Below are 24762 nucleotides of genomic sequence, written 5' to 3' on the forward strand. Positions count from 1 at the left end.
GAACCCAATCGAGAAAATAGCCAGTGTTTACTTCGCCTTATTGGGACAACATGCCATTTAATCGGGGCAGGAGACAGCAGCACTGGATATTACCCTACGATTGTCTACGACCATACCATGTGGTTAGGTCAGATTTCTGAAGGTCACGACCATAAAACAATTGCCGGTCAATTGTGTCAGTGAACAGAAATGTCAACTAGTTAGTATGTACGTATTACAGTACGTATTAATTATTCAATTATTCCGGTTATAACGTATATTCTTTCGATTTTCACGTATTGTTTAATTTTTTAATTGGTAAGGTAATAAAGGGTAAATTTGTGCTTAATATAGCATTAGCATTAGCATTAGCATTAGTAGAGGCATTTGATGCAAGAAAGCAAGCTTATGCAGCATCAGCCAAAAAAAAAAAAAAAAAAAAAAAAAAAGTAACATAAATAAATAAAAATAACCACTTCCACTTCACCCCTCTGTTCGTTCGAAATACCTGTCCAGCTGAGCCTTAAACTTATTTAGGCTATCAACTTCCACGACAAGGGATGGAAGTCTGTTCCACCCACCAACCACCCGCTGGCTAAAGGCAAACTTCCGCACATCTATGCTACATCTGTCTTTCCTCAATTTGAATTTATGCCCTCTCAGGTGATTTTTCTGAGCTAGAGGAAGAATCCCATCAGCATTGAGCATGCTCAAACCATTCAAGGCTTTGTACACCTCTATCAGATCACCCCGCTGGTGCCTAGTTTCCAGACACTGTAATTTGCAAAACTTAAGCCTTTCTTCGTAAGAGAACCCCTTTGTCCCATTCACCAATCTAGTTGCCCTTCTCTGTACTCGTTCCAGCAGCTCTACATCCTTCCTGAAATGAGGCCTCCAGGCCTGTATACAGTACTCTAGGTGTGGCCTGACCATTGCCTTATACAAGGGAATAATCACCTCCTTATCCCTGCTAGAAAAATTCCTATATATCATTGACAATACACCATGAGCTACTCTTGCAGCTCGTCTGCACTGCTCAGAGAACTTCATATCTGCCTGCACCACCACCCCCAGGTCCCTTTCATTCTCTACCACTGTCAGTGTAGTACCACAGAGTTGATACGTTGCTCTGGGGTTGCTGTTTCCCATATGTAGTACTTTACATTTGTCAATGTTAAACTTCATTTGCCACCTCGAAGCCCATCTGCTCAACCTTTCCAAATCCTGTTGCAGCAGCATAGTGTCAGTAGTGTCCTTGACAACCCTGCCAACCTTCGTATCATCTGCAAACTTGGACATTAAGCCTGATATACCATCATCAATATCATTTATAAATACAGAAAACAATAAAGGCCCCAATACTGAACCCTGAGGGACTCCACTAATAACATTAGTCCACGATGAGCAGTGTCCATTGATTACCACTCTCTGTCTTCTCCCCCTCAACCACCCCTTTATCCATAGCAGCAACTTGCCTCCAATGCCACACTGCTCCAATTTGTGCAGCAGTCTTCCATGTGCAACAGTATCAAAAGCCTTTCTAAGATCCAAGTATATAATATCAAAGTTATTCCCTGCATCCAGTTCTTTTGTGACTGCATCATAGTATCCAATCAAATTGGTCAGGCAAGACTTCCCCTTAACAAAACCATGCTGTGTCCTAGCTATAACTGAAGTCTTGTCTAGATGATCCTGCAGTGCTTCTTTCACCAGTGCCTCCATTAATTTTCCGGGAACAGAAGTTAAACTCACAGGTCTATAATTACTTGTGTCAGCCTTTGATCCCCCTTTGTGAATTGGGGTCACATTTGCACATCTCCAGTCAATGGGTACCTCCCCTGAGTCCAAGGAAGCTCTCATAATTATGGCTAAGGGTTTGCTTACCTCCTTTGCTGCCTCCTTTAATATAACTGGATAGATCCCATCCACCCCAGGTGCCTTTCTTGTGTTTATCTTCAACAATTTCTCCTCCACTTTGCTCTCAGTTATTACAAGATTCTCTAGCTTACTGCTAGAGTTGAATACACCTCTGGCATTCCCCTCGCTGAATAACTCCTCATGTGTGAATGTCGATGCAAAATATTCATTTAGTTTGTTAGCTACCCGAGCAGGGTCATCAACAGTTGACCCATCGATCTCAAGTGGACCAATCTGATTCATCCCCTTCCTTCTAGAGTTTACATAAGTAAAGAACTCTTTGCTGTTTTTCTTTGCATCCCTTGCCAAGGATTTCTCGTAATCTGCCTTCACCTGCCTAACCTCCTTTGTAACTTGGTTGCATATCAACTTGTATCTATCATAGGCGTCCGTGTCACGTGTTAATTTGTATGTATCCCATGCATTTTTCTTCTCTGCCATATGCCTCATTAGTTCATCTGACAACCATTTAGGCCTAAACCTTGAACAATATTTCTTAGTTGGTATGTAAAGCCTAGTAGCTTCCACGATAAGTTCTTTGAATGCTTCCCATTTTGAATTTGCTGTTGGCAATATCATCAGTTGATCCCACTGTATAGAATTTAAATACTGTCTCAGTCCATTGTAGTCGCCTTTACGAAAGCAATACCCCTTCCCTTTACCCCTAATGGTAGTTACCTCTTTGAGTAACTCCCACTTCAGCACACTGTGATCACTGCCACCAAGTGGTTCATTTATCTGCAGATTCTTAATGCATGAAGAATCACTACTGATAATCAAATCAAGAGTATTACTCCCTCTAGTTGCCTCCCGAACATGCTGATGTAGAAAACAATCATCCAATAAATCCACAAAAGCCTTGCTACTGTGTGAGTGACCAGCCCCCAAATTCCAGTCAATATCTGGGAAATTAAAATCCCCCATTATAAGACTCTCTGATTTACTGGCCCACTCTATTTCTCCGAACAGTTTCTTATTATACTCATCAGAGTCATTAGGCCTATAGCACACTCCTACTCTCAATTTTGATCTCCCAATGCTTATGTCACACCAAACTGACTCGACACTGCACTGTCCAGCGATGTCGACTGGCTTCACTTCCTTGGATTTTATGTGTTTTTTAACTAATAGCATAACCCCTCCTCCCTTCCTATCCTGTCTATCCTTTCTGTAGACATTGTACTCCCCAAATTCCAGTTCTGCATTTCTTATATCTGTGTGACACCACGTCTCTGAAATCCCCACAATATCTGCCTTTGATGTTTTGAGCAATACCTCAAATTCATCAAATTTATTTACTAAACTCCTAGCATTGGTGTACACACAAGTATACATGCACCTGTAGCTTGACAATTATAGCCTGTGGATAATATTACTCCTATTTTCGCTAATTAGAATCGCTTTTTAATAGAATTAAAATTCAATTCACAAATGTGATCACAATGACTGGCGCTTACTACACATCGTATAGTGAACGGTACTTTACTATGGTGAGTCCATCCATCGTAACGTGATTTGATTGTACAGTGAACCAATTGTAAAGTGGGGTCCATTGTATTCTTAACTATTTACGTGAAAATTCAGATAATTGGAGCAGCCGCTTAATCGGGCCAAAATGCACTAGTCTCGATTAGTCCCAAATAACCGAATCGACTGTACAATGGAAATTTAAAATTCAATAAAAAATAATATCCAAGAAATGCAATCAACCACTTGCTGGCTAAAAGCAAACTTCCACACATCTAGCCTACAACCGTCTTTCCTCAATTTGAATTTATGCCCTCTCAAGCGATTATTCTCAGCAAGAGGAAGAATCCCATCAGCATTGAGCATGCTCAGACCATTCAAGGCTTTATAAACCTCAATCAGATCACCTCGCAGGTGTCTAGTCTCCAGACACTGCAATTTCCAAAACTTAAGCCTTTCTTTGTAAGAGCAACCCTTTGTTCCATTCACTAATCTTGTTGCCCTTCTCTGTTATTGCCCTTCTTAAAATGAGGCCTCCAGACTTGTATACAAAACTCGAAGGTGTAGCCTGAGCATTGCCTTATGCAAGGGGATAATCACCTCCATATCTCTGCTAGAAAAATTCCTGTATATCATTGACAAGACACCGTGAGCTAATCTTGCAGACCATTTACACTGCTCAGAAAACTTCATATCTGCCCAATTCTTCATATCACACAATTACCCCCAGGTCCTTTTCACTCTCTACTTCTGTCAGTGTAGTACCACACAGTTGATACATTACTCTGGGGTTACTGCTTCCCATATGCAGTACTTTACATTTGTCAATGTTAAACTTCAGTTGCTACCTCTCAGCCCATCTACTCAACTTTTCTAGATCCTGTTGCAGCAGGGTACTGTCATTAGTGTCGTTAACAACCCTGTTGACCTTCGTATCGTCTGCAAACTTGGACATTAAGCCTATACCATCATCAATATCATTAATGAATACAGAAAACAACAATGGACCCAACACTGAACCCTGGGGACTCCACTAATAACATTAGTCCACGAAGAATAGTGTCCATTGATTACCACTCTCTGTCTTCTCCCACTGAACCATCCCTTTATCCATAGCAGCAATTTGTCTCCAGTACAACAGTATCAAAAGGCTTTCTAAGATCCAAATATATGATGTCAAATTTATTCTTTGCATCAAGTTCCTTTGTGACTACATCATAGTATCCAATCAAATTGGTCAGACAAGACTTTCCCCTTAACAAACCCATGCTGTGTCCGAACTGTAACTGAAGTCTTGTCTAGATGATCCTGCAGTGCTTCTTCAACCAGTGCCTCCATTAATTTCCCTGGAACAGAAGTTAAACTTTACAGGTCTCTAATTACCTGTGTCACCCTTTGATCCTCCTTTGTTGATTGGTGTCACATTTGCACATTTCTAGTCCAAGGGTACCCCCCCCCCCTGAGTCCAAGGAAGCTTTCATAATTATGGCTAAGGTTTTGCTTACTTCCTTTGCTGCCTCCTTTAATGTAACTGGATAGATTCCATCTACTTCCGGTGCCTTTCTTATGTTTATCTTCAACAGTTTCTCCTCCATTTTACTCTCAGTTATTATAAGATTATCTAGCTTGCTGCCAGAGTTTAATACACCTCTGGCATTCCCCTCCCTGAATAACTTCTGATGTATGAATGCAAATGCAAAATATTCATTTAGTTTGTTAGCTTCCTGAGCAGGATCATCAACAGTTGAACCATTGATATCAAGTGGACCGATCTGATTCATTCCCTTCCTTCTAGAGTTTACATAAGTAAAGAACTCTTTGCTGTTTTCTTTGCATCCTTTGCCAAAGATTTCTCGTAATCTGCCTTTGCTTGCCTAACCTCCATTGTGATTTGGTTACAGACCAACTTATATCTATCATAGGCTTCTGTGTCACCTGTTAATTTATATGTATCCCATGCATTTTTCTTCTCTGCCACATGTCTAATTAGTTCATCTGACTTCCATTTAGGCCTAAATCTTGAACAATATTTCTTAGTTGGTATGAAAAGTCTAGTAGCTTCCAAGATTAAGTCTTTGAATGCTTCCCATTTTGAATTTGCTGTTGGTAACATCAGTTGGTCCCACCATATAGAATTTAAATACTGTCTTGGACCACTGTAGTCACCTTTACAAAAGCAAAAACCCTTCCTTTTACCCCTGATAGTAGTTACCTCTTTGAGTAAATCCCATTTCAGCACACTGTGATCACTGCCACTTAGTGGTTCTTTTATCTGCAGATTCTTAATGCATGAAGAATCACCACTGATAATCAGATCAAGAGTATTACTCCCTCTAGTTACCTCCCGAACATGCTGCTGTAGAAAATAATCATCCAATAAATCCACAAAAGCCTTGCTAATGTTGTGAGTGACCAATCCACAAATTCCAGTCAGTCTCTGGGAAATTGAAATCCCCCATTAAAACACACTCTGATTTACTGGCCCACTGTATTTCTCTGCACAATTGCTCATTATACTCATCAGATTCATTGGTCCTATAACACACACTTACTCTCATTTTTCCTTTCCCAATGCGTATGTCACACCAAATACTCACCATTGCATTGTCCACCAACATCAGTTGGATGCACTTCCTTAGATATTGTGTTTCTTAACTAACAGCATAACCCGTGCTTCCTTTCTGTACACATTGTACTCTCCAAATTCCAAGACTATTTCGATTAAGGTGAATGCATAAGCTCCAGTTGCACATTACCTGAGCAAGGAAGAAATTACAGCCTCTGTGAACAGTGGGAAGGCAGTCAGAAGATGCGTGTGATTTAGAAGATAATATTGATAACTTGTATAAGGAAAAAGCACCAGTATTTTACAAAATGCTTGAAAACAATAAGGTGTGGCATTGTTAGAACATCAGAATGATAGTGAACATCTTCATTTATTGCATCTGACGTTAAGTTGTAATCAGTCGAAATCGACAAAATAAATAGATTCTACAAGAACTTATTTAGTTTGTAACACACTAAATTATGTGACTATTTCAGAACGGATGCTTAAAATGTATGTCATAAAATGCTCATAAAGCATTAGTAAATAAAGTGTATTTATCTTAAAAAAAACTAGGGAAGAAAATGGTAAAAAAATTGGCTAAAACACACTTTGCTTATAGCTTGGGTATTAAAGTTGTTGCCCAACACCTGAATTATATTGAGCTTGCACTATATTTTGTTTCAACTTCATCATGTTGTCTTATGCAAATGGAGTATATATATATATATATATATATATATTTTTTTTTTCTCTTTTTATTCATGTCAGAGAGATTGAGTTACTTCGGCGGCTTCATCATAAAAATGTTATTGAGTTGGTTGATGTTTTGTACAGCGAAGAGAAGCAAAAGATGTATCTTGTTATGGAATACTGCGTATCTGTATTGCAAGAATTATTGGACAGCGTTCCAGATAAAAAACTGCCTGTGTGGCAAGCTCATGGGTAAGTCTTTTTCTAAATTTAATAAATTTGTAAATATATACTGCTTCCATTTTATTTGATATTAGTATGACCCAGTGCTGTAGGTTGAGTATTATTAGCCATAAGGTGCAAGGAAGCCTGAGGCTTATGCTGCACCATTTAAAAAAAAAAAAAAAAATCCCGTGTTACCCTCCTGAGAGAGAGAGAAGTAGAAGGGGAAAAAGCAAGAAAGAGAAGAATGATCATATATCCAGCTCAGGACCCTGGGTTTGCCAAATCCATAATCACCAGATGTGAGCCCCTGTGGTAATATATGTAGTACTATACCTATATAACCTATACTATTTCTAAGAAAATAGCGATGTCTTTATATGAGTGGTTTATTTTTACATGTGGTCTACCCCTACTTTTTGGTATGACTTAGAGATAACTCTAGTTTAGGTAGCAGTCTAACCATGTTCCATTTATCTGAAGACCACTGAACTTTTATTTTTTCCCCAGTTGTTTCCCAGTCTCAGATAAAGATAGTATCACGTTATTTTCATTGTGGTTCCAGTTCAGGGAAAACAAACAAATTTTATAACTTTTTCCATTTACAACTTTTGGATCTTGTCTTTTCCAGCTTTAAATTTCTCTTACTATGACAAAGGTAACTTAACTGTTTCAATTAGTTTTGTGTGAATTGTTATAGTGTACGCAGTACTATATTAAAGTTGTCATTAATTTTGCTATTCCTACTGCAATTAGCTACTATTCACAAAATGTATTGTAAATTGAAGACTTTTAATCCCTGAATCACTGTGATGAACATTGTGGGCGAAAGTAGAGAAAGCCAACACGAGAGCGACGAGAAACGTCTGATAACTTACGTGGAAAATTAGTTTCCTAATGTGGCACTCTAGCACTGCTCGCTCGGTAAACAGGTGGTAGGTGTTATCAGTCTGGGGCAAAGCCGAGAACGATATATTGATTGACAGGTAGGCATGGCAAACAATATGCTGATTGGTGCGCGAATACAACATACAATAACATTGGTTTAGTATCACTTTAGTAGCTCTCAGAAGCACTAATGGTAACTTGCCCTAATGAACATTTTCCATAATGTTGAACCTAACTTGAATCCCATGGGATTGGTGATTAGGTTACCCCTAACCTCCATTGGTGGTTGGGGGTAACCTAACCTTTTTTCTTTAGAATCACAGTCATATTTAGAAATGCATTCATAAAAAAATAAATTTTTTTGACTGTGTTTTTATTTTCTTGTTCAATAATATGCCCTAATGGTGAAAAAAGGTCAGGTAACCTCCACTTGAACCCCCTCCTGAAATGGAGGGGGAACCTAACCTTTTTCCTTTAGAATCATGGGTGGACTAGCGCATAAATTGTTTATTAACAAATATTAATTTTTTATTATTGTACTTTTATTTTTAAAGACACTCGTGCAGATACACACGTACCATAACGTCAACCAACACCTCAATAGCTATTCACTATATATACATGTATATATATATATAGTGAATAGCTATTGTGTATATATAGTGATTTTTTAAATTTAGTTTTCATTAAAAAATCAGCCATCATTTTATTTTCCTTACAAATTTCTTCCATCTTTAAAAGATTCATCACTACTATTACCTGTTTACCATTCATCACAAAACTATTATGCACTGTTCTTTACTCATAAATACACATTATAATGCCAACCAATGACTACATAGTAGCTTGCCATCTGTCGTGCCCACCACCAATCATTTTATTGTTTGCCATGCCTACCTGTCAATCAATATATCCTTCTTGATTTCGGCTCCAGACCAATAACACCTACCATCTGTTTACCGAGCGAACAGCGCTAGAGTCCGGTGTCGAGAAACTGATTTTCTGCGTAAGTTAACTGACATTTCTTGTCGTTCTTGTGTTGGCTTTCTTTACCTTAGCCTTGTGTTCTCCTATTGAATATATGTGTGCTGACCGGGCTAGCCAGGTGGGTAAAGTGCCTGCCTTGCAATCCAAAGGTAAAGTGTGTTTGGGGTCAAATGGCACCAGGGGTTCCCCCATCTCCACGTAGTTTACATTGTCATGTGATACAATACGCTGTGAAGGCCAGAGATTTTGTATATGAGTAGTGTTGTGTACCGTTGTTCTTCTGGCCATTTAGCCTCCAAGCCTCGGCTGAGGCCAGATGTTGCCCACACTTCGCCCCGGGAGGCAGACCAGGTACACCAATATTTTAAATAAATACTCTGGCAGATCCTGCCACCTAGTTTCCTGAGATTTCAGTGGCTAGGACCTAATAAAAAAAAATAAATAAATAAAAATTTAAAATAAAAATAACTAAGTATAAAAAAAAAAAAAAAAAAAATTGAGAGGTTATCACATGGTGGTTGTGCTAGAATTGTGAGGCCGAAAATTGTGGGCGAATCTAATTTGGCTGTATTTAAGTTTGGATGTGTGGGCTTGCGTGCAGGTAGAGTGGGAGGGAGACTGAAGGCTGGGGGGGGGCGACAGAAGAAAGGAGTCGATAGGGAGGGTGACTCCAAGATTTGGTGGGGCATGCCATGCCCCACCAGAAGGGAAAGTGTGTGTGGCAAGGAGGGAAGGATACATAGGGACCGTCACCTCCCCCACGGCCAGGGAAAGGGAAGAAAAGTGGGGCAGGCAAGTGCGCCGGGTCAGATCGCCAGTAAGGCTAGTTTGCAGAGAGGCTCTGCAGTTTCTTCAGTCGGTGGAATGCCATTTCTGGGACATTGCCCTGTCCCAGGTTTACAAAAGTCCAGTTTATTTTGTAGCCATTCATTGGTTAGGATCCCATCCGAGGTTATTTAGTCCAGTCAGTTTGGATGTTCATTTGTGATTTTATTTTGTTCCTTCTGCTATGAAGTTGGATCCCTGCGGGTTTGATTTGTTCTGGTGGTCCTTAGTGGTGTCAAATTGTTTTTCAGATTATGGGCAGCTTTGATGGGTACTTGCATTCTCTTCATTGCGGTGGTTGCGGCTGGGGGAAGGTCCGTCTTCTGCTGAAGAGGCTCTGAGTGAATTTTGTTAGCGCTTTGTAGCTGTCTTCTTCTAGGATGAGGTGTTCCTGGTTTTGCAGTGTGAATCGAATTTCAGTGATGAGCCGGCAGCGTAGATCTTCATACAGGTGACAGTGATACATGAGGTGTTCTTATGTTTCTGTTTGGCCGCAGTGGCAGAGAGGAGTGTCACTGAGTCGGAAGCCTCATAAACTTGTATCTGAATGCACCGTGTCCGGTGAGTAGGTATGTGACCAGGAGTCCTGGAGAGAGCCAGTGGGGATATTTTGGATATACTGTCTGAATTGTCGGCACGAATTTCCGGGTGATTTCACCTTTGATTGAATTTTCCCACCGGGTTTGCTAGGTCTGTTGGAGATGTAGTGCGAGTTGCTTCTTTTCCATTTTAGGGTCATTGGCTAAGTCAATCGTGTAGTTCAGGCAGGTGGACGTTTTTCCTTTGCTGGTGGTGTAGGATTCCCCGACGAACGATCTCCAGGTCCAGGTCGCGGGTTCAAATCCTGCCTCGGGCTTGGATCACAGTAAAATGTAAAAACTTTGGGAGGTGCATTATGGCCACAGAAACCGATGCGCCAACAACTAACAAAAAAAAAAAAAAAAAAAAAAATGAATATGTAATAAACTATCTCTGGTGAGCAACCTGTGAACAGCCATTGTAATCGACAGCTAGTGAAGCCTGTGTAAATATCTTGGTACTAGGTCGGTAATTGCATAATTTTTTTTTTTTTTTTTTTTTTTTATGATTGTAACAGTAATGGTCCAGGAGCAAAAAAAAAAAAAAAAAAAAAAAATTACCAATTATTCAGTTTGATAGGTTACTAATGATCAGAAGTTAATACAAAAGTTGTATTTATCAGGAAAATTTGTTTCAAGGCCAGTCTTTATTAAATGTTTTATTTATTTTTTCTAATATAAATCAAGAATCTCCAATTTTTAATTAGGTCTGAAAATTAAATACTGGAATTGCTGAATTCACAGTTTAGCCAACCAAGGGAGCAGTAAAAGATAAACTAATTTTGGAACAATATTAGTGTAGTCAGGAATTTACTGTACTTAATGACACTTCAAGTGGAGGATGCGAGTTTGATTTAATGGCACTATTCCTTCTTTTGGCTGCAACTCATACAAGTTTAGTTGGCTTGGTCACCATACTGTAGATTAGGGTTTCCCAAACTTTTTCAAGCATGGACCAGTGTTTGCAGATTTTTTTTTTTTTTTTTTTCTCGCAGCCCACCTATAGCTATAAATTAATGTATTTTCAATAATTATACTTGTAGGTTTAGGAAATAATGACAATACCATTAGGACATTTAACACACCAGTAATAATGCAATTATGTATTCATTAACATCAGTAAATATAAATAAAAGATAATTCATTTCTTTGTTATTATCAAAAATTTACATAAAATTGACATATTTTAGGTAAGGAAATTTTCTTATAGTTTTATGTAGGTATATTTCAAATAAGTTGCTTGCAGATCAGTATTTTCTTTTTGCAGACTGGCACCGGGCCGTGGACCACACTTTGGGAAACTCTGCTGTAGATCATATCAGTGTTAGTCCAAATCACAACTTTTATAGTCACAGATCTTAAATGTATTTATTCTATTTTTACATGTTGCCCTTTCTGAGCCGAAAGGGAACTATAAATTTGAAATAATGATCTTTCTCTTCCTTCATCTGCCTAAAGCACAACTTAAGGTGAAGGGTAGCATAGGTCTTTTTGTATTATATGTTTATTATCCTTTACTATTTATAAGATTTTTATTTCAAGGATTAGTAATATTCTGAGATAGTACTATACTGTATATTAGCTATAGTCATCTTGCTACAAATCAAATTTATATTTGCTTCTGAACAGGTATTTCAGCCAATTACTGGATGGTTTAGAGTATCTTCACAGCCAAGGAGTTATTCATAAAGATATTAAACCAGGAAATTTATTGTTGACAAATTGTGGAACATTAAAACTTTCAGATCTAGGAGTGGCTGAGGTAGGCTCTTGTTAATTTTTCATTAAACTGAATATATTTCACATTTTATAGTGGCTCCTCAGATTGAAAAAAGTGGTGGCCTACTTCATTTTTATAATTATAATTTTTGATAGGAAATTTTTATTTAAATTTTTTAATTTTTCAACATCTGTCTATAATTTTTTAAATTTACCATGAAGTGACATCTTCCCCAGTGTCTCAATAATAAAGTCTTATTTGTGCGCATTGCTTAATGGAACGCACTGGTTAGTGTTACCATTAGTAGTAACAAATGATGCAAGGAAGCAAGACAAGATGGTTGCATGACAGATGCTGTCATGCAACCATCATTTTAGGATTAGCACTCTTAGCAGTAATTGTGATGATAGTGAAAGATGAAGAGTGGATTAGGGAAATAGGCACAAGCATTCAGTAAATTTCTTATGCTCATTTGTATAATGGAAGAAATGTAAACACTTCTGAAAATATAAATTGAATTTAAGTTGTGGGTTGTTTTGAAGATACAAGATCCATACAGGATTACATATTATGAAACTGACAGGGGAAGCTGCTAGTGCAGATTCAGTAATATTCATCCACAGGTGTCCCCCAACTTGTTTTCTAAAATTATTGAAGTGGGGTGAAGATTTATTGATAACGAAGTGGTTGTGGTCAATGTGGGCAGGATTATCTGGAAGAAGATGCCCTCATTTATATACATTTCACTTGAGGAGAAAAAATTGTTTGGTTTCAAAACTGCAAATCAAATTGAAGCTGCTTTTAATGTGTCAAAGTGAGAATCCCTACTCTTTTAAGAATGTTCCAAATTCATCACTGCTAATGATTTGGAAACTGAATAAGAAAATTATGGATTACAGCAAGTCCAGAATCGAGAAAAATATTGGTTGGAAAAAGATATTACATTTAAGGCATTGTTGTGGATCCTCACCCCTCCCCAAATTAGTGTTCCCCCCCCCAACACACGTGCCTGCTCCAATGTATGGATCAAGGAGTCATTGATCAAGTAGGCTGTTGCTGCTACCGACAATAAGGAAGTAACAAGTCTTCTGTGGTTTTGGAAGGGGTGTAACATCCTTATGGTAGTGAGAAACATTACTGTAAGCTGGAAAGATATCAAGCAGTTGACTATTATGGGTTGAAGAAGATTTATCCATAACTACAAAGATTTCCAAGAAATGCAAGAAAATTTCAGTGTAATATTTTAAATATATCAAAATTACTTATTCTGGAAGTGAATACTTCTTTGTGGGAGTGCATTATTTGGTCACAGAAGGTTTCTATGACCAAATAATGCACTCCCACAGTGGATAGTGGAGTCTCATTGGGGAGCCGTCTTGACTGATGATTTAATTAATTTACAAACAAATATGTTTTGCATCTGTGCCTCTTGATTAAGGCACAAAGGAAACAAAGAGATGATAGTGATGATGAAACCTCCTGGATCCTTCAAAGAGCCTGAATCCCTAAAATTTAAGAGCAGTTATGATGAAATTGGAAGCAGTAGGAATCAAAGGAGTTCACTCTCAATGTTGAAAAAAGTATTAATGTTAGAAACCTTTTGTGATGTCACCTTTTGCTATAATATTCTTTGACTTTGATTAAGAGTAGAAGGCAATATTCATTCAGCTTTCTTTGAATGAATTTTTTAAACAAGTACAGTAACTGTATTTATTTATTCATGTTTCATTTGAAAAATTAAAATTATTCACAAATCTTCAGGAATATGTAAAGAATGAGGTACACGAGTTAATTAACTGAACTTAGGTGTATGTACGTTATGTGCTTACACCAAAGTTCAGTAAAAAAAAAAAAAAAAAAAAAAGCACAGAGCAATGAAGTAATTATTGGTAATTATTTATTATTAAAGTAATTATTGCAGGCGTTCTCAGATATACCAAGCTGTGCTTGCTACCTGGGAGTCTAAAACGCTGATGGAACTGATATTTGGGTGATATTCAAATCAAGCGGACCTAATTTCAGCAAAGTCGGATTGGTCTGTGACACCCAAATCATCTGCTTTCACCGTCACAGTTGTGGGACTGTTGGTAACTCTGGGTATAACCCCAATGTGCAAGTCCTGAAACATGTCACCTAGCACATGGTAGACCACCTAGATGTGAACCAACGTTATCAGGGGTCGAGGTGTGGTGCTCACACAACATAGAGGAATGCCACCCCTCTGTGTTGTCAGGCAGTGCTAGTTGGTAGCTGACTCTCATCAACTCGTGCAATGCCGCCACTGCTTATTGGAGGCTCAAAGTGGTGGAACCCATGTTTAGTCTTCAGAGCAAAGCTCCGGCAAACCCTCATCCATCATGCAGTATGATTGATGTCTTTTGAGTTTATGATGGACATCATGACAAGATCCAATCTTCCTTACATTTTGAGGCTGCGGCTCTAAAATGATGTTCACAGGCTGGTCACTAAATAGTCCAAGGGACCAAACCAGTTGGTAACTCTAGGAGGCTTTCAGATCACTGCCTCTACTCTGCTATAGTGACTGGAGGGAGTCCAGATAGTGAGGAATTTATTGTAGCTTAAACACAGAGCGTACAGATAAAGCAGAAATATATGAGCTTTCGGCTATATGGTAGCCTTCGTCAGAATTAAAATACATGAATGGCAGTTGGAATGAAGATGTGCACTGCCAGGTGCGTGAGACGCGAGGTTTAATTGTTTGTTGGCGTCTGTGGCTGTGACGCATGATGACGTGGCCAGCGCTTGTCCAATGACAGAACTACTGACTCTGTGATCGGGTTGAGTTGGTAACCACTGTTCCTGTTTAAGGATTTATCCGAAGATTTTATATTTAATGATTCCAACCAGGTACGCTTTAGGTAATGGTGGGATCTGTCTACCACCACGACATCGCGGTGTGGGTCGATGTCGTGGTGGGTTGTCCAGACATGTTCGGCGATAGCTGAGTGTTCTATATCCCCTAAACGGATCGCTCTTTTGTGCTCCGAGAGACGTTTCTCGAGTCGACGTCCAGTCTCTCCGAAGTAGCAGCTAGTGCAGTCACGGCAAGAGATGCGGTAGACTAAACCGCTCTGCAGAAGGGTGGGGACAGGTGTTTTCACGTTGGAAATGAAAGAACGCAGTTTCCTGCCTGGGAGCTGGATGCACTTTATTCCGTGCGTTCTCAGGATTCTGCCGATCTGTTGTGACAGGTTGGGGTAGTATGGGATGAATGCCCTTGTGGATGGCTCGTCACTGTTGGTGTTGTAGCTGGTCGTCACGATGTCACGTGTCTGTAGATCACACCTGTCGAGGACGTCAATGGGGTAGCCACACCTCGTAAGGTCTACTTTGACCCTAGTGACCTCTTTGCGTCTTTCATCAGCGGAGCTGGAGTGTGTCCAGGCGCGAGTAAGCAAGGTTCGGGCCGTGGAGAGGAGGTGGCCTCGCGCGTGTGCTGACCGGAAGTTGGTAAACTGGCCAGCACACATGGGCTTACGATAAACTGTAGTCCTCAGGTATGTGCCTTCACGTCGGACAAGTGTGTCTAAGTATGGTAAAGAGGCTGTGGCTGTGACGCATGATGACGTGGCCAGCGCTTGTCCAATGACAGAACTACTGACTCTGTGATCGGGTTGAGTTGGTAACCACTGTTCCTGTTTAAGGATTTATCCGAAGATTTTATATTTAATGATTCCAACTAGCCGACCCTACTAGCCGACCTTAAGACTCTGATTCCCGATCCCGTTTACACCGATGTGGTCAACACTTTATGTCACCAGGCCATCAGAGAATCAGATCTTTATTGTACCCGACAGAAACGTAAGTTTTGTAATTTGATTAATGAATCCCGTCAATTGCGCAGCCAATGTAATACCCCTCTCACTAATTCCACGGACTTCGTATTGAACCTAAGCAGCAAACAGTTATCTGCGGACCAAGTAAACTTATTGACTCTTGGCATGACGTTTGCCGTTCTTCCTAAGCACCCGCCGATCACCGACATCGCCTTAGGTGTGGAAGCCAGCTTATCACGCCTCCCAGAAGATGTAGCCAACACAATCCGCTTGAAGACTGCAGCAGTTCTACACCGTGCTCGCCCCGTCTCTTCTAACCTCAACCGTACACAGTTCTCTGCCCTCAAGGCATTGAAACAGGATTCGTCCATCGTCATTCTACCGGCAGACAAAGGCCGCCGTACGGTTGTAATGGATCACACTGATTACATGGCGAAAGCGCTACTACTTTTACGGGATACTACTGTATACAAACCCCTGACCATCAACCCCAACAGAGTTTTAGAACGATGGGAATCAGAGGTGAATATCCTCGTCAACAGTTGGCTGAAACAAGGGAAGATCACACAGTCAACCCGTAATCACCTCCGTGCTTCCGGATGTCAGATCCCACGGTTTTACGGCCTACCGAAAGTGCACAAAGAAGACACACCACTGAGACCAATTGTATCCTGCTGTGGATCACCGACTTACGAGCTGTCTAAATTTGTCTCGAGACTTCTTTCTCCTCTGGTTGGCAAGACCACCCACACCGTTTCCAACAGTGTTGAATTCATAAAGAGGATTCGCACTGTATCCATCTCGCAGAATCAAGTTATGGCATCGTTCGACGTCATATCGCTCTTTACCTCCATCCCTGTGGAACTTGCCATTTCTTGTGCAAAACAACTCTTGGACAATGATAGAACCCTCAACGAAAGAACTGGTCTCACACCCGATGACATTTCCACCGCCCTCAGACTGTGCTTAACAGGGGGTGCGATCATATTTAATGACTCAGTCTACCAGCAGATACATGGCACGGCCATGGGTTCCCCGGTCAGCTCAGTCACAGCAAACATCGTGATGGAGGAGTTAGAGGGACGTGCGTTTGCACACGCACCTGATCACATCGCCTTTTGGTGTCGCTATGTTGACGATGTGTTCGTGGTCATCCCTAGAGACTCAGGTCAGCGACTTCTATCATACCTCAACTCACTATCGCCCTTCATAAAATTCACGATTGAGCTGGAGTCGAACAACTCTTTACCATACTTAGACACACTTGTCCGACGTGAAGGCACATACCTGAGGACTACAGTTTATCGTAAGCCCATGTGTGCTGGCCAGTTTACCAACTTCCGGTCAGCACACGCGCGAGGCCACCTCCTCTCCACGGCCCGAACCTTGCTTACTCGCGCCTGGACACACTCCAGCTCCGCTGATGAAAGACGCAAAGAGGTCACTAGGGTCAAAGTAGACCTTACGAGGTGTGGCTACCCCATTGACGTCCTCGACAGGTGTGATCTACAGACACGTGACATCGTGACGACCAGCTACAACACCAACAGTGACGAGCCATCCACAAGGGCATTCATCCCATACTACCCCAACCTGTCACAACAGATCGGCAGAATCCTGAGAACGCACGGAATAAAGTGCATCCAGCTCCCAGGCAGGAAACTGCGTTCTTTCATTTCCAACGTGAAAACACCTGTCCCCACCCTTCTGCAGAGCGGTTTAGTCTACCGCATCTCTTGCCGTGACTGCACTAGCTGCTACTTCGGAGAGACTGGACGTCGACTCGAGAAACGTCTCTCGGAGCACAAAAGAGCGATCCGTTTAGCGGATATAGAACACTCAGCTATCGCCGAACATGTCTGGACAACCCACCACGACATCGACCCACACCGCGATGTCGTGGTGGTAGACAGATCCCACCATTACCTAAAGCGTACCTGGTTGGAATCATTAAATATAAAATCTTCGGATAAATCCTTAAACAGGAACAGTGGTTACCAACTCAACCCGATCACAGAGTCAGTAGTTCTGTCATTGGACAAGCGCTGGCCACGTCATCATGCGTCACAGCCACAGACGCCAACAAACAATTAAACCTCGCGTCTCACGCACCTGGCAGTGCACATCTTCATTCCAACTGCCATTCATGTATTTTAATTCTGACGAAGGCTACCATATAGCCGAAAGCTCATATATTTCTGCTTTATCTGTACGCTCTGTGTTTAAGCTACAATAAATTCCTCAATGAATCCAGAGCGCGTAGGCCTGTTTCGTTAAGTCCAGATAGTGTGTATACAGGGAACATCGTTGAGGCCACGTTATGCCAAGGAGCTGAATATATTCTTACCATATGTACCATATACAAAAATTTCATTATTTCATACAGCATGTACTCCCCATCTGTTCTTACTGAATACGTCATGAATTGTCAAATTAATAGAGCAAACTTATCTGCAAAAAGATCGAAGCCTCCCAAACACTTCCTCATTTAATTCACAATATATGTGGTCCCAGTTCTAATCTCAATGATTTCCATTTATAGTCTCTGCCAAACCCCATGTACTTTTTCTCACAGAATCCCAGTTACCAGTTAATTCAACCACTGCTCATCTCAGTTGTCCAAATTATTTGCTGTATGATTCCTTTTACTTCAACAGTAGTACTTGTGCATATGTTCGTTCAGATGTTCCCTGTCAGAGACTTGGTAATTTGGAATCTCTTTTTGATCTTCTCTGACTTAAAATCTCTTTACCACATTCTGTCCAATTCATCTGTTGCCTCTATCATTCTCCCAACTCCACTAATCACTTGGAACTCTTTGGCTTCCTCTCCTTGAAATTTGACTTCCTCTAGTCCAACTTTCACTAGTTAATGTTCACAACTCCAGCTTCCATTTTCTAGTCACAGTGACCAGCTGATTGAGATACTGAGGCTTTTGCAATTACTAACGACCTCGAACATATTGTTCTTTCCCTAACAGAATACTAGACAATCCTAAGCACACAGCCAAAACCCTTGATCTTTTTCTCATAAACAACACTTCTAAGTACACTGTCGACGTGAGTCAACAGTTTACTTAGAAGTGTTGTTTATGAGAAAAAGATCAAGCTTCCATAGCCAGGTGGGCAGGAGCAGCAGTGCGTAGCACACGCTTCTTGATTAGATCGGGGTTCGAGCCCGTGACCGCCAAATACGGAGGGTGCGGAAAGGTCGGAATGACCACCGCATATTCTCGGAGCAATATGGCCTTAGTTGCTAATGCTCCTAAAAACCAAAATAACAAACAGATCACAGCTTGGTGATGGTCTCTTCTTCAGTGGGACCTTTCTCTTTTGGCAATTCTCAACCTTGTGTTGTTTGTACTATGATTTTTAGCGTTTCTCACCAACCATTGAAGTAAAAACGAAAACCAAAATCTTAAAAAGCTTTATATTTAAATTTACAATAAATTTACAGTAGATCAAACAAAATAAATGTGATTATTCAAATAAAATGTTACTGATAATAAAATACTGAATTAAGATAGTATAAAACAAATGTAGTTTACAGTGAATGTACAAATAAAATGATAATAAAATACTGAATTAAAATGCAATAAAATATACCAGATTAAAAGCGCTAAAATAACTGAAGCTTTCAAAGGTTTCTGCCTTCTTTCTCAACAGTGCACTTCTATTCTGCGGTGCCTCATTATATACCAGCAGGTTCATGGTGCACCTCACTTAAACGTGTACTGTTCCCGTACATGTTGGAAGCGGCTTGGGAGCGTTCCAGGCGAAAACGTTCATCCCCTCCAAGGATTACCGTCTCAAAGAGGGGATGAATGTGTGTACCCCTGTCTCTATTTATATTATTTCCAATAGAACTAATTCGTAGGCTCTCGAGCCACTTGTGGTCCCAAAATCTATGCGCCCGATCAGTGATGACTGCTTTGTCCGGGGGAGATATGATTGTGTTGTTTGTCATTACAAGAATGCAAAATGGGATGATCTGCAATATTTAGTCTTTTCCTTGGTTGGATTACTGTTTCAAATCTTATGTCAACATCTGCTCAGATTGTGACAGTGAAATTATTCTTGTAGGGATGGAATCCTTTATTCCACATTCCACTTTAAAATCTTGTTCTTTATCTAAACCTTGGTTTTTCCAATAAAAGAGCTAAGGCTAAAATTGGTTTTTCCAATAAAAGAGCTAAACCTTGGTTTTTCCAATAAAAGAGCCATATCTCCAGGTTCATTTTCTGCTTATACCAAAGCTCGCAACAATTGTAAAGCAGTTATTAATTAGTCCAAACTAGATTTCAAACAAGCTAAGATTAGAAAACTTGCTTCTTGTCCAAATGGCAGCTGAGCATTCTGGTCTCTAGCCAATGCTATCAGCCGCAAGTTTTGACCATCTCTATTCCCACATCTATGAAAACCAGATGGTCCTGTTGCCACTTCAGTCAAAGATAAAGTTGACCCCCAGCATCCTATTTTTTTTTTTTCCACTCATGTATTGATGATCTTGGCAAATCACCTTTCACCATTCCCAGTACACTCCATTGAATGTCTCCTGCCGTCTTCCGTCAAAAGGATGTCAGAAGGATTTCACGAATTTTGATGCTAAGAAAGCTCCAGGTCATGATGTTGTTTTTCCACTTGCCCTCAAAACCTGTGCTCCTGAACTTACTCCTGTTCTCTGTCGCCTTTTTTCATTTCTTATTCCAGAGGTGTTTTGCCTTCTTCTTGGAAATTAGCTCATATCCAGCCAGTTCTTAAAAAGGGTGACAGATCTCTTCTGTCCCCCTGGCAATTACTTCTAGTCTTTCTTAAGTAATGGAGAAATCAATTAACTACCATTTCTTAAAACTATCTAGAAAACTTCCATCTTATCAATGATCGCCAGTATGGATTCTGTCAGTGTTGATCCACTGGTGATATTCTGGCTTATGTACTGGCTTATTCAATGGAATTTGGCCACTGATGGACAAATTCAATGGAAAAGTTTGGTAAAACTTGAGCAGTTGCTCTTGACATTTCAAAGGCTTTTGATCATGTTTGGCATAAAGCTCTTCTAAATAAGCTTTCATCTTATGGTTTGCCAACCTGTTTTTGTAATTGGGTATCCAGTTTTCTTCCTGACCACTCACTGTGGGTGATGATAGATGGCTCTCTGTCTTCTAACTTCTCCACTGATGTTGATGATCCCCAAGGTTCAGTGCTTTCTCTCACTCTTTTCCTCTTGTATATTAATGACCTTCTTCCATTGACCGGAAATTTTATCCGTTATTTTGCTGGTGATAGCACATTGCATTCCACTTTCTAGTTTAAGAAATCTTGTCCTGCACAAACAGCTTCAATTTCTCGAATATCTACTATCACTTGAGAATCAGGAAAACATAAATAGCAAAATTCACCTTACAATATCAAAATATTGTAATAAATTATTGAAACCATTTAATTTACACCAGTTGCCACTTAAATTTTGGAAAAAATGTCTGATGCCCTAGGAATGACGTATTATAATTTAATTCTGTGATGGCTTTTAGAAAGAATACTTCATGAGAATAAATTGAAAGAGCAAGCTGGCTTTAGCATTAGCATTAGTAGAAGCATATGATGCAAGAAAGCAAGCTTATGCATCATCAGCCAAAAAAAAAAAAAAAAAAAACACCCTTTTTTCGTTCGAAATACCTGTCCTGCTGAGCCTTAAATTTATTTAAGCTATCAACTTCCACAACAAGGGATGGAAGTCTGTTCCACCAACAAACTACCCGCTGGCTAAAGGCAAATTTCCACACATCTATCCTACATCTGTCTTTCCTTAATTTGAATTTATGCCCTCAGGTGATTATTCTGAGCAAGAGACAGTATCCCATCAGCATTGAGCATGCTCAAACCATTCAAGGCTTTGTACACCTCTATCAGATCACCTCGCCAGTGCCTAGTTTCCAGACACTGTAATTTGCAAAACTTAAGCCTTTCTTCATAAGAGCAACCCTTCGTTCCGTTCACTAACCTTGTTGCCCTTCTCTGTACTCGTTCCAGCAGCTCTACATCCTTCTTGAAATGAGGCCTCCAGACCTGTATACAGTACTCAAGGTGCGGCCTGACCATTGCTTTATAAAACAATTTTAAGACAGGATTCTCAACTATGGATCACCTTCACGTAATATCAGCTAATCAGCTAATGGAGAAAGCAAATGAATATAAAACACCATTATGCCTGGGATTTGTGGATTACGAAAAGGCATTTGACTCCATACAGCATAAGATAATGTTTCGGACACTGGAAAGATAAGGCATAGGTACCCAATATATTATGATTTTGAAGAAAATATATGAGAATGCTACCTCCTTTATTAGACTAGACAAAGACAACAAAGACAGTAGCAAATTTAAAATTGAGAAAGCAGTTCAACAAGGAGACAATATCTCCGAAGTTGTTTACTGCTTCCCTTGAGGAAGCTTTCAGAAGATTAGACTGGTCGCAGAAAGGAGTCAATGTGAATGGAGAGTACCTAAGCCATTTACGTTTTGCAGATGACATTGTGGCCATAAGCCACGATCCCAAAGAATTAGAGGAAAATTTTAATCAGTTATGCAGAGTTAGTAAGGATTTTGGACTAAAGATGAATATGGCTAAAACAAAAGTAATGATGAACAAGTATGCAATAGAAAGGGATAAAATGATTAAAGGAGCAGTAATTGAAAAGGTGGAGTCATATACTTATCTGGGAGAAGTCATCAGCTGTAATAATGATAAATGGCTGGAAGTCAAGAGAAGAATAAATTTTGGATGGATAGCATTCAGGAAATATAGTCACATACTGAGGAGCAATATCCCAATTTGTCTTAAATGTAAAATAATTAACCAATGTATACCCCCCACCATGACTTATGGAAGTGAAACTTGGGCACTCACCAAAAGAATTGAAGAGAAGCTGAGAACTACACAGCAAAGAATGGAACGAATTATATTGGGAATCAGACTGTTAGATAAGAAGAGAAACACATGGATTAGCTAGCAATTCAAGTAAAGGACATTACTTTTCTTAACTTTATCAAAACTAAAGAACTAAAATGATCTTGGGCAGGACACATAGCTCGAAGACATGATGACAGATGGACTAAGAGAATAACAGAATGGTACCCAAGAGGAGCTAGAAGAAAACTTGGAAGACAATGACTGAGATGAACAGATGAAATTCATGAGTTTGTGCGTAGTAAATGGATGGATGGCCATTGCACAAAATAGAAAGATCTAGAAAGTTGCTGGAGAATTAAGTTTATGCGGTGGATTGAAATTGGCTGATGATGATAGTGGGTTTTGGTGTAAAGAGAAAAAAAAGAAGCAAACTTAATATAAAATTTCAATGTTATAAAGTGTACATTAAGATCTCTTTTTGTTACGGTGTCATAACACACAATAAAGATCGTATGTTATATCAATGGAATGGGAATACTAGGACCAAAGTAGTCGATGTAATCCCCGACTATCTTGACACTTCATCAAGATGAAGACAGAGAGGAGAGAAAAAACAAATACGTGAACCTGCGATAAAAACATTTGAATTTAAATGTGTGGGTTTTCAAGACTGTGTCAATGTGTGTCTAATTGTATACTTTAAAATTGTGGTAAATACATTACATAACGCAGTACAGAAACAGGGACAGAACATTTGACTCTGTGTGAGCAGCTGGGCAGTGATCCACTGGTTGATTATTGGATGGTGTTGATAATTTGAATTGATGACTGAAATTGTCTCTGAGAACAAAATCAGATGATAATTTTTAACTAAAGTCATGCCATTTCCTGAGTTTATTAAAAAATTATTACAACCATTTTACTTTCTATATATAGCTTGTCTTTCCTATTAAAAGCTAAGGTGGATCTTCTTGCCCTGCAGTCACATTATTATTATTTGTGTATTCATTTTAAATTTATGGTGATTAAAGCTAAAAATCTACTCAGTTGAAAGTTCCTCTCTCTCTCTCTCTCTCTCTCTCTCTCTCTCTGGCAGTTTTCAAGTGGCATTTTGTGGTTCTGCTCTACTATATTTTGTTGTTATTATTATTCTTTTCCACTTGCAGAACTTTCATTTATAAACTGCTAATTTACATAAATTTTAATGTTTTTATTTTTAGGCATTAGATAGGTTTACTAATGATGATACATGCCACACTAGTCAAGGAACTGCAGCAATTCAGCCACCAGAAGTTGCTATGGGTGATGAAAATTTTTCTGGTTTTAAGCTAGATGTATGGTCTTCAGGAGTAACATTGTAAGTATAAGGATTTGACCATCATTAAGTTTTCTTGGATACTGAAAGTAGTGTTATTAGTCCAAGAATACAAAAAAGTTTGGTTAACATTTTCACTACTGAATGTACTATGTATCATGCTTAGGATGCTGATGGTAATGCTATATTGTGGGCTTGAGGAAGTGTCATAGAATTAGTCACAGTGCTTAAATGGAAAGAAAAATTTCCCCGAAAATATAGAAGTATTTTTATTTCAATCTGTGAGTAAATGTATCAGTGACATTAGCAAGCTTTCAGTGATTGTCCTCTGTATCATCCCTTTCCAGTTTGATGTTGAAGAGTAACAAGAAATTTATGGCTCTTTTAATCCCCACAGAAAATAAGTGTTTAGTTTGGATCTGTGAGTGCATTAATGACTTTAGTGATGCTGTAGAGGAGACTGAGGGCCTCTAAGATTTTTCTCAGCACTTTCTGGTTCAGTTCAACCCTAATGATAGCAATAAAATTGAGTTTTTAATGAATTGAGGCCACTATTTTTGGCAGACTAGAAATTCTTTCTATTGCTAATACAAGAGAATCTCTTGTTGTCCCGTATACCAATTTATATTTCACAAAAGTACTGGTCCACGATGGATTGGAAATAAAAGAAATTGGTCCTTCACCACAGATGTTTTAGAAGCACTTTATGCCACATACTGTGTAAACCTTCAATTTCTTCTTTATCAAGTTTCATTTTTTGCAAACATCTTAGTTTTTGATGTCAAAAGTTTGCAGCATCCATTTTCTTGTAAACAAAGAATGTTAACAGAAAGTGACAGAAAAAAAAAATTCTCAACTATAGCAGAATTGATACTGTTACATTGATCAGTGCTGGTAGCACCAGCAGCAAAAGTGTTAAA

General features: G+C 39.5%; 1 protein-coding gene across 1 annotated transcript in view; it reads left to right on the forward strand.

Moving 5' to 3' along the window:
- LOC150075692 (serine/threonine-protein kinase STK11-like) overlaps positions 1-24762 on the forward strand; it is a 131697-nt gene that overhangs the window by 31371 nt on the left and 75564 nt on the right. Inside the window, exons 2-4 of the mRNA XM_090389050.1 lie at positions 6680-6853; positions 11731-11863; positions 23748-23884. Of these exons, the coding sequence (XP_090245176.1) occupies positions 6680-6853; positions 11731-11863; positions 23748-23884 (444 nt within the window). The remainder of the gene's footprint in view (positions 1-6679; positions 6854-11730; positions 11864-23747; positions 23885-24762) is intronic.

This window comes from Mastigoproctus giganteus, chromosome 14 (genome assembly GCF_048544385.1).
Source record: "Mastigoproctus giganteus isolate SK-2022 chromosome 14, ASM4854438v1, whole genome shotgun sequence".
Taxonomy (NCBI): domain Eukaryota; kingdom Metazoa; phylum Arthropoda; class Arachnida; order Uropygi; family Thelyphonidae; genus Mastigoproctus; species Mastigoproctus giganteus.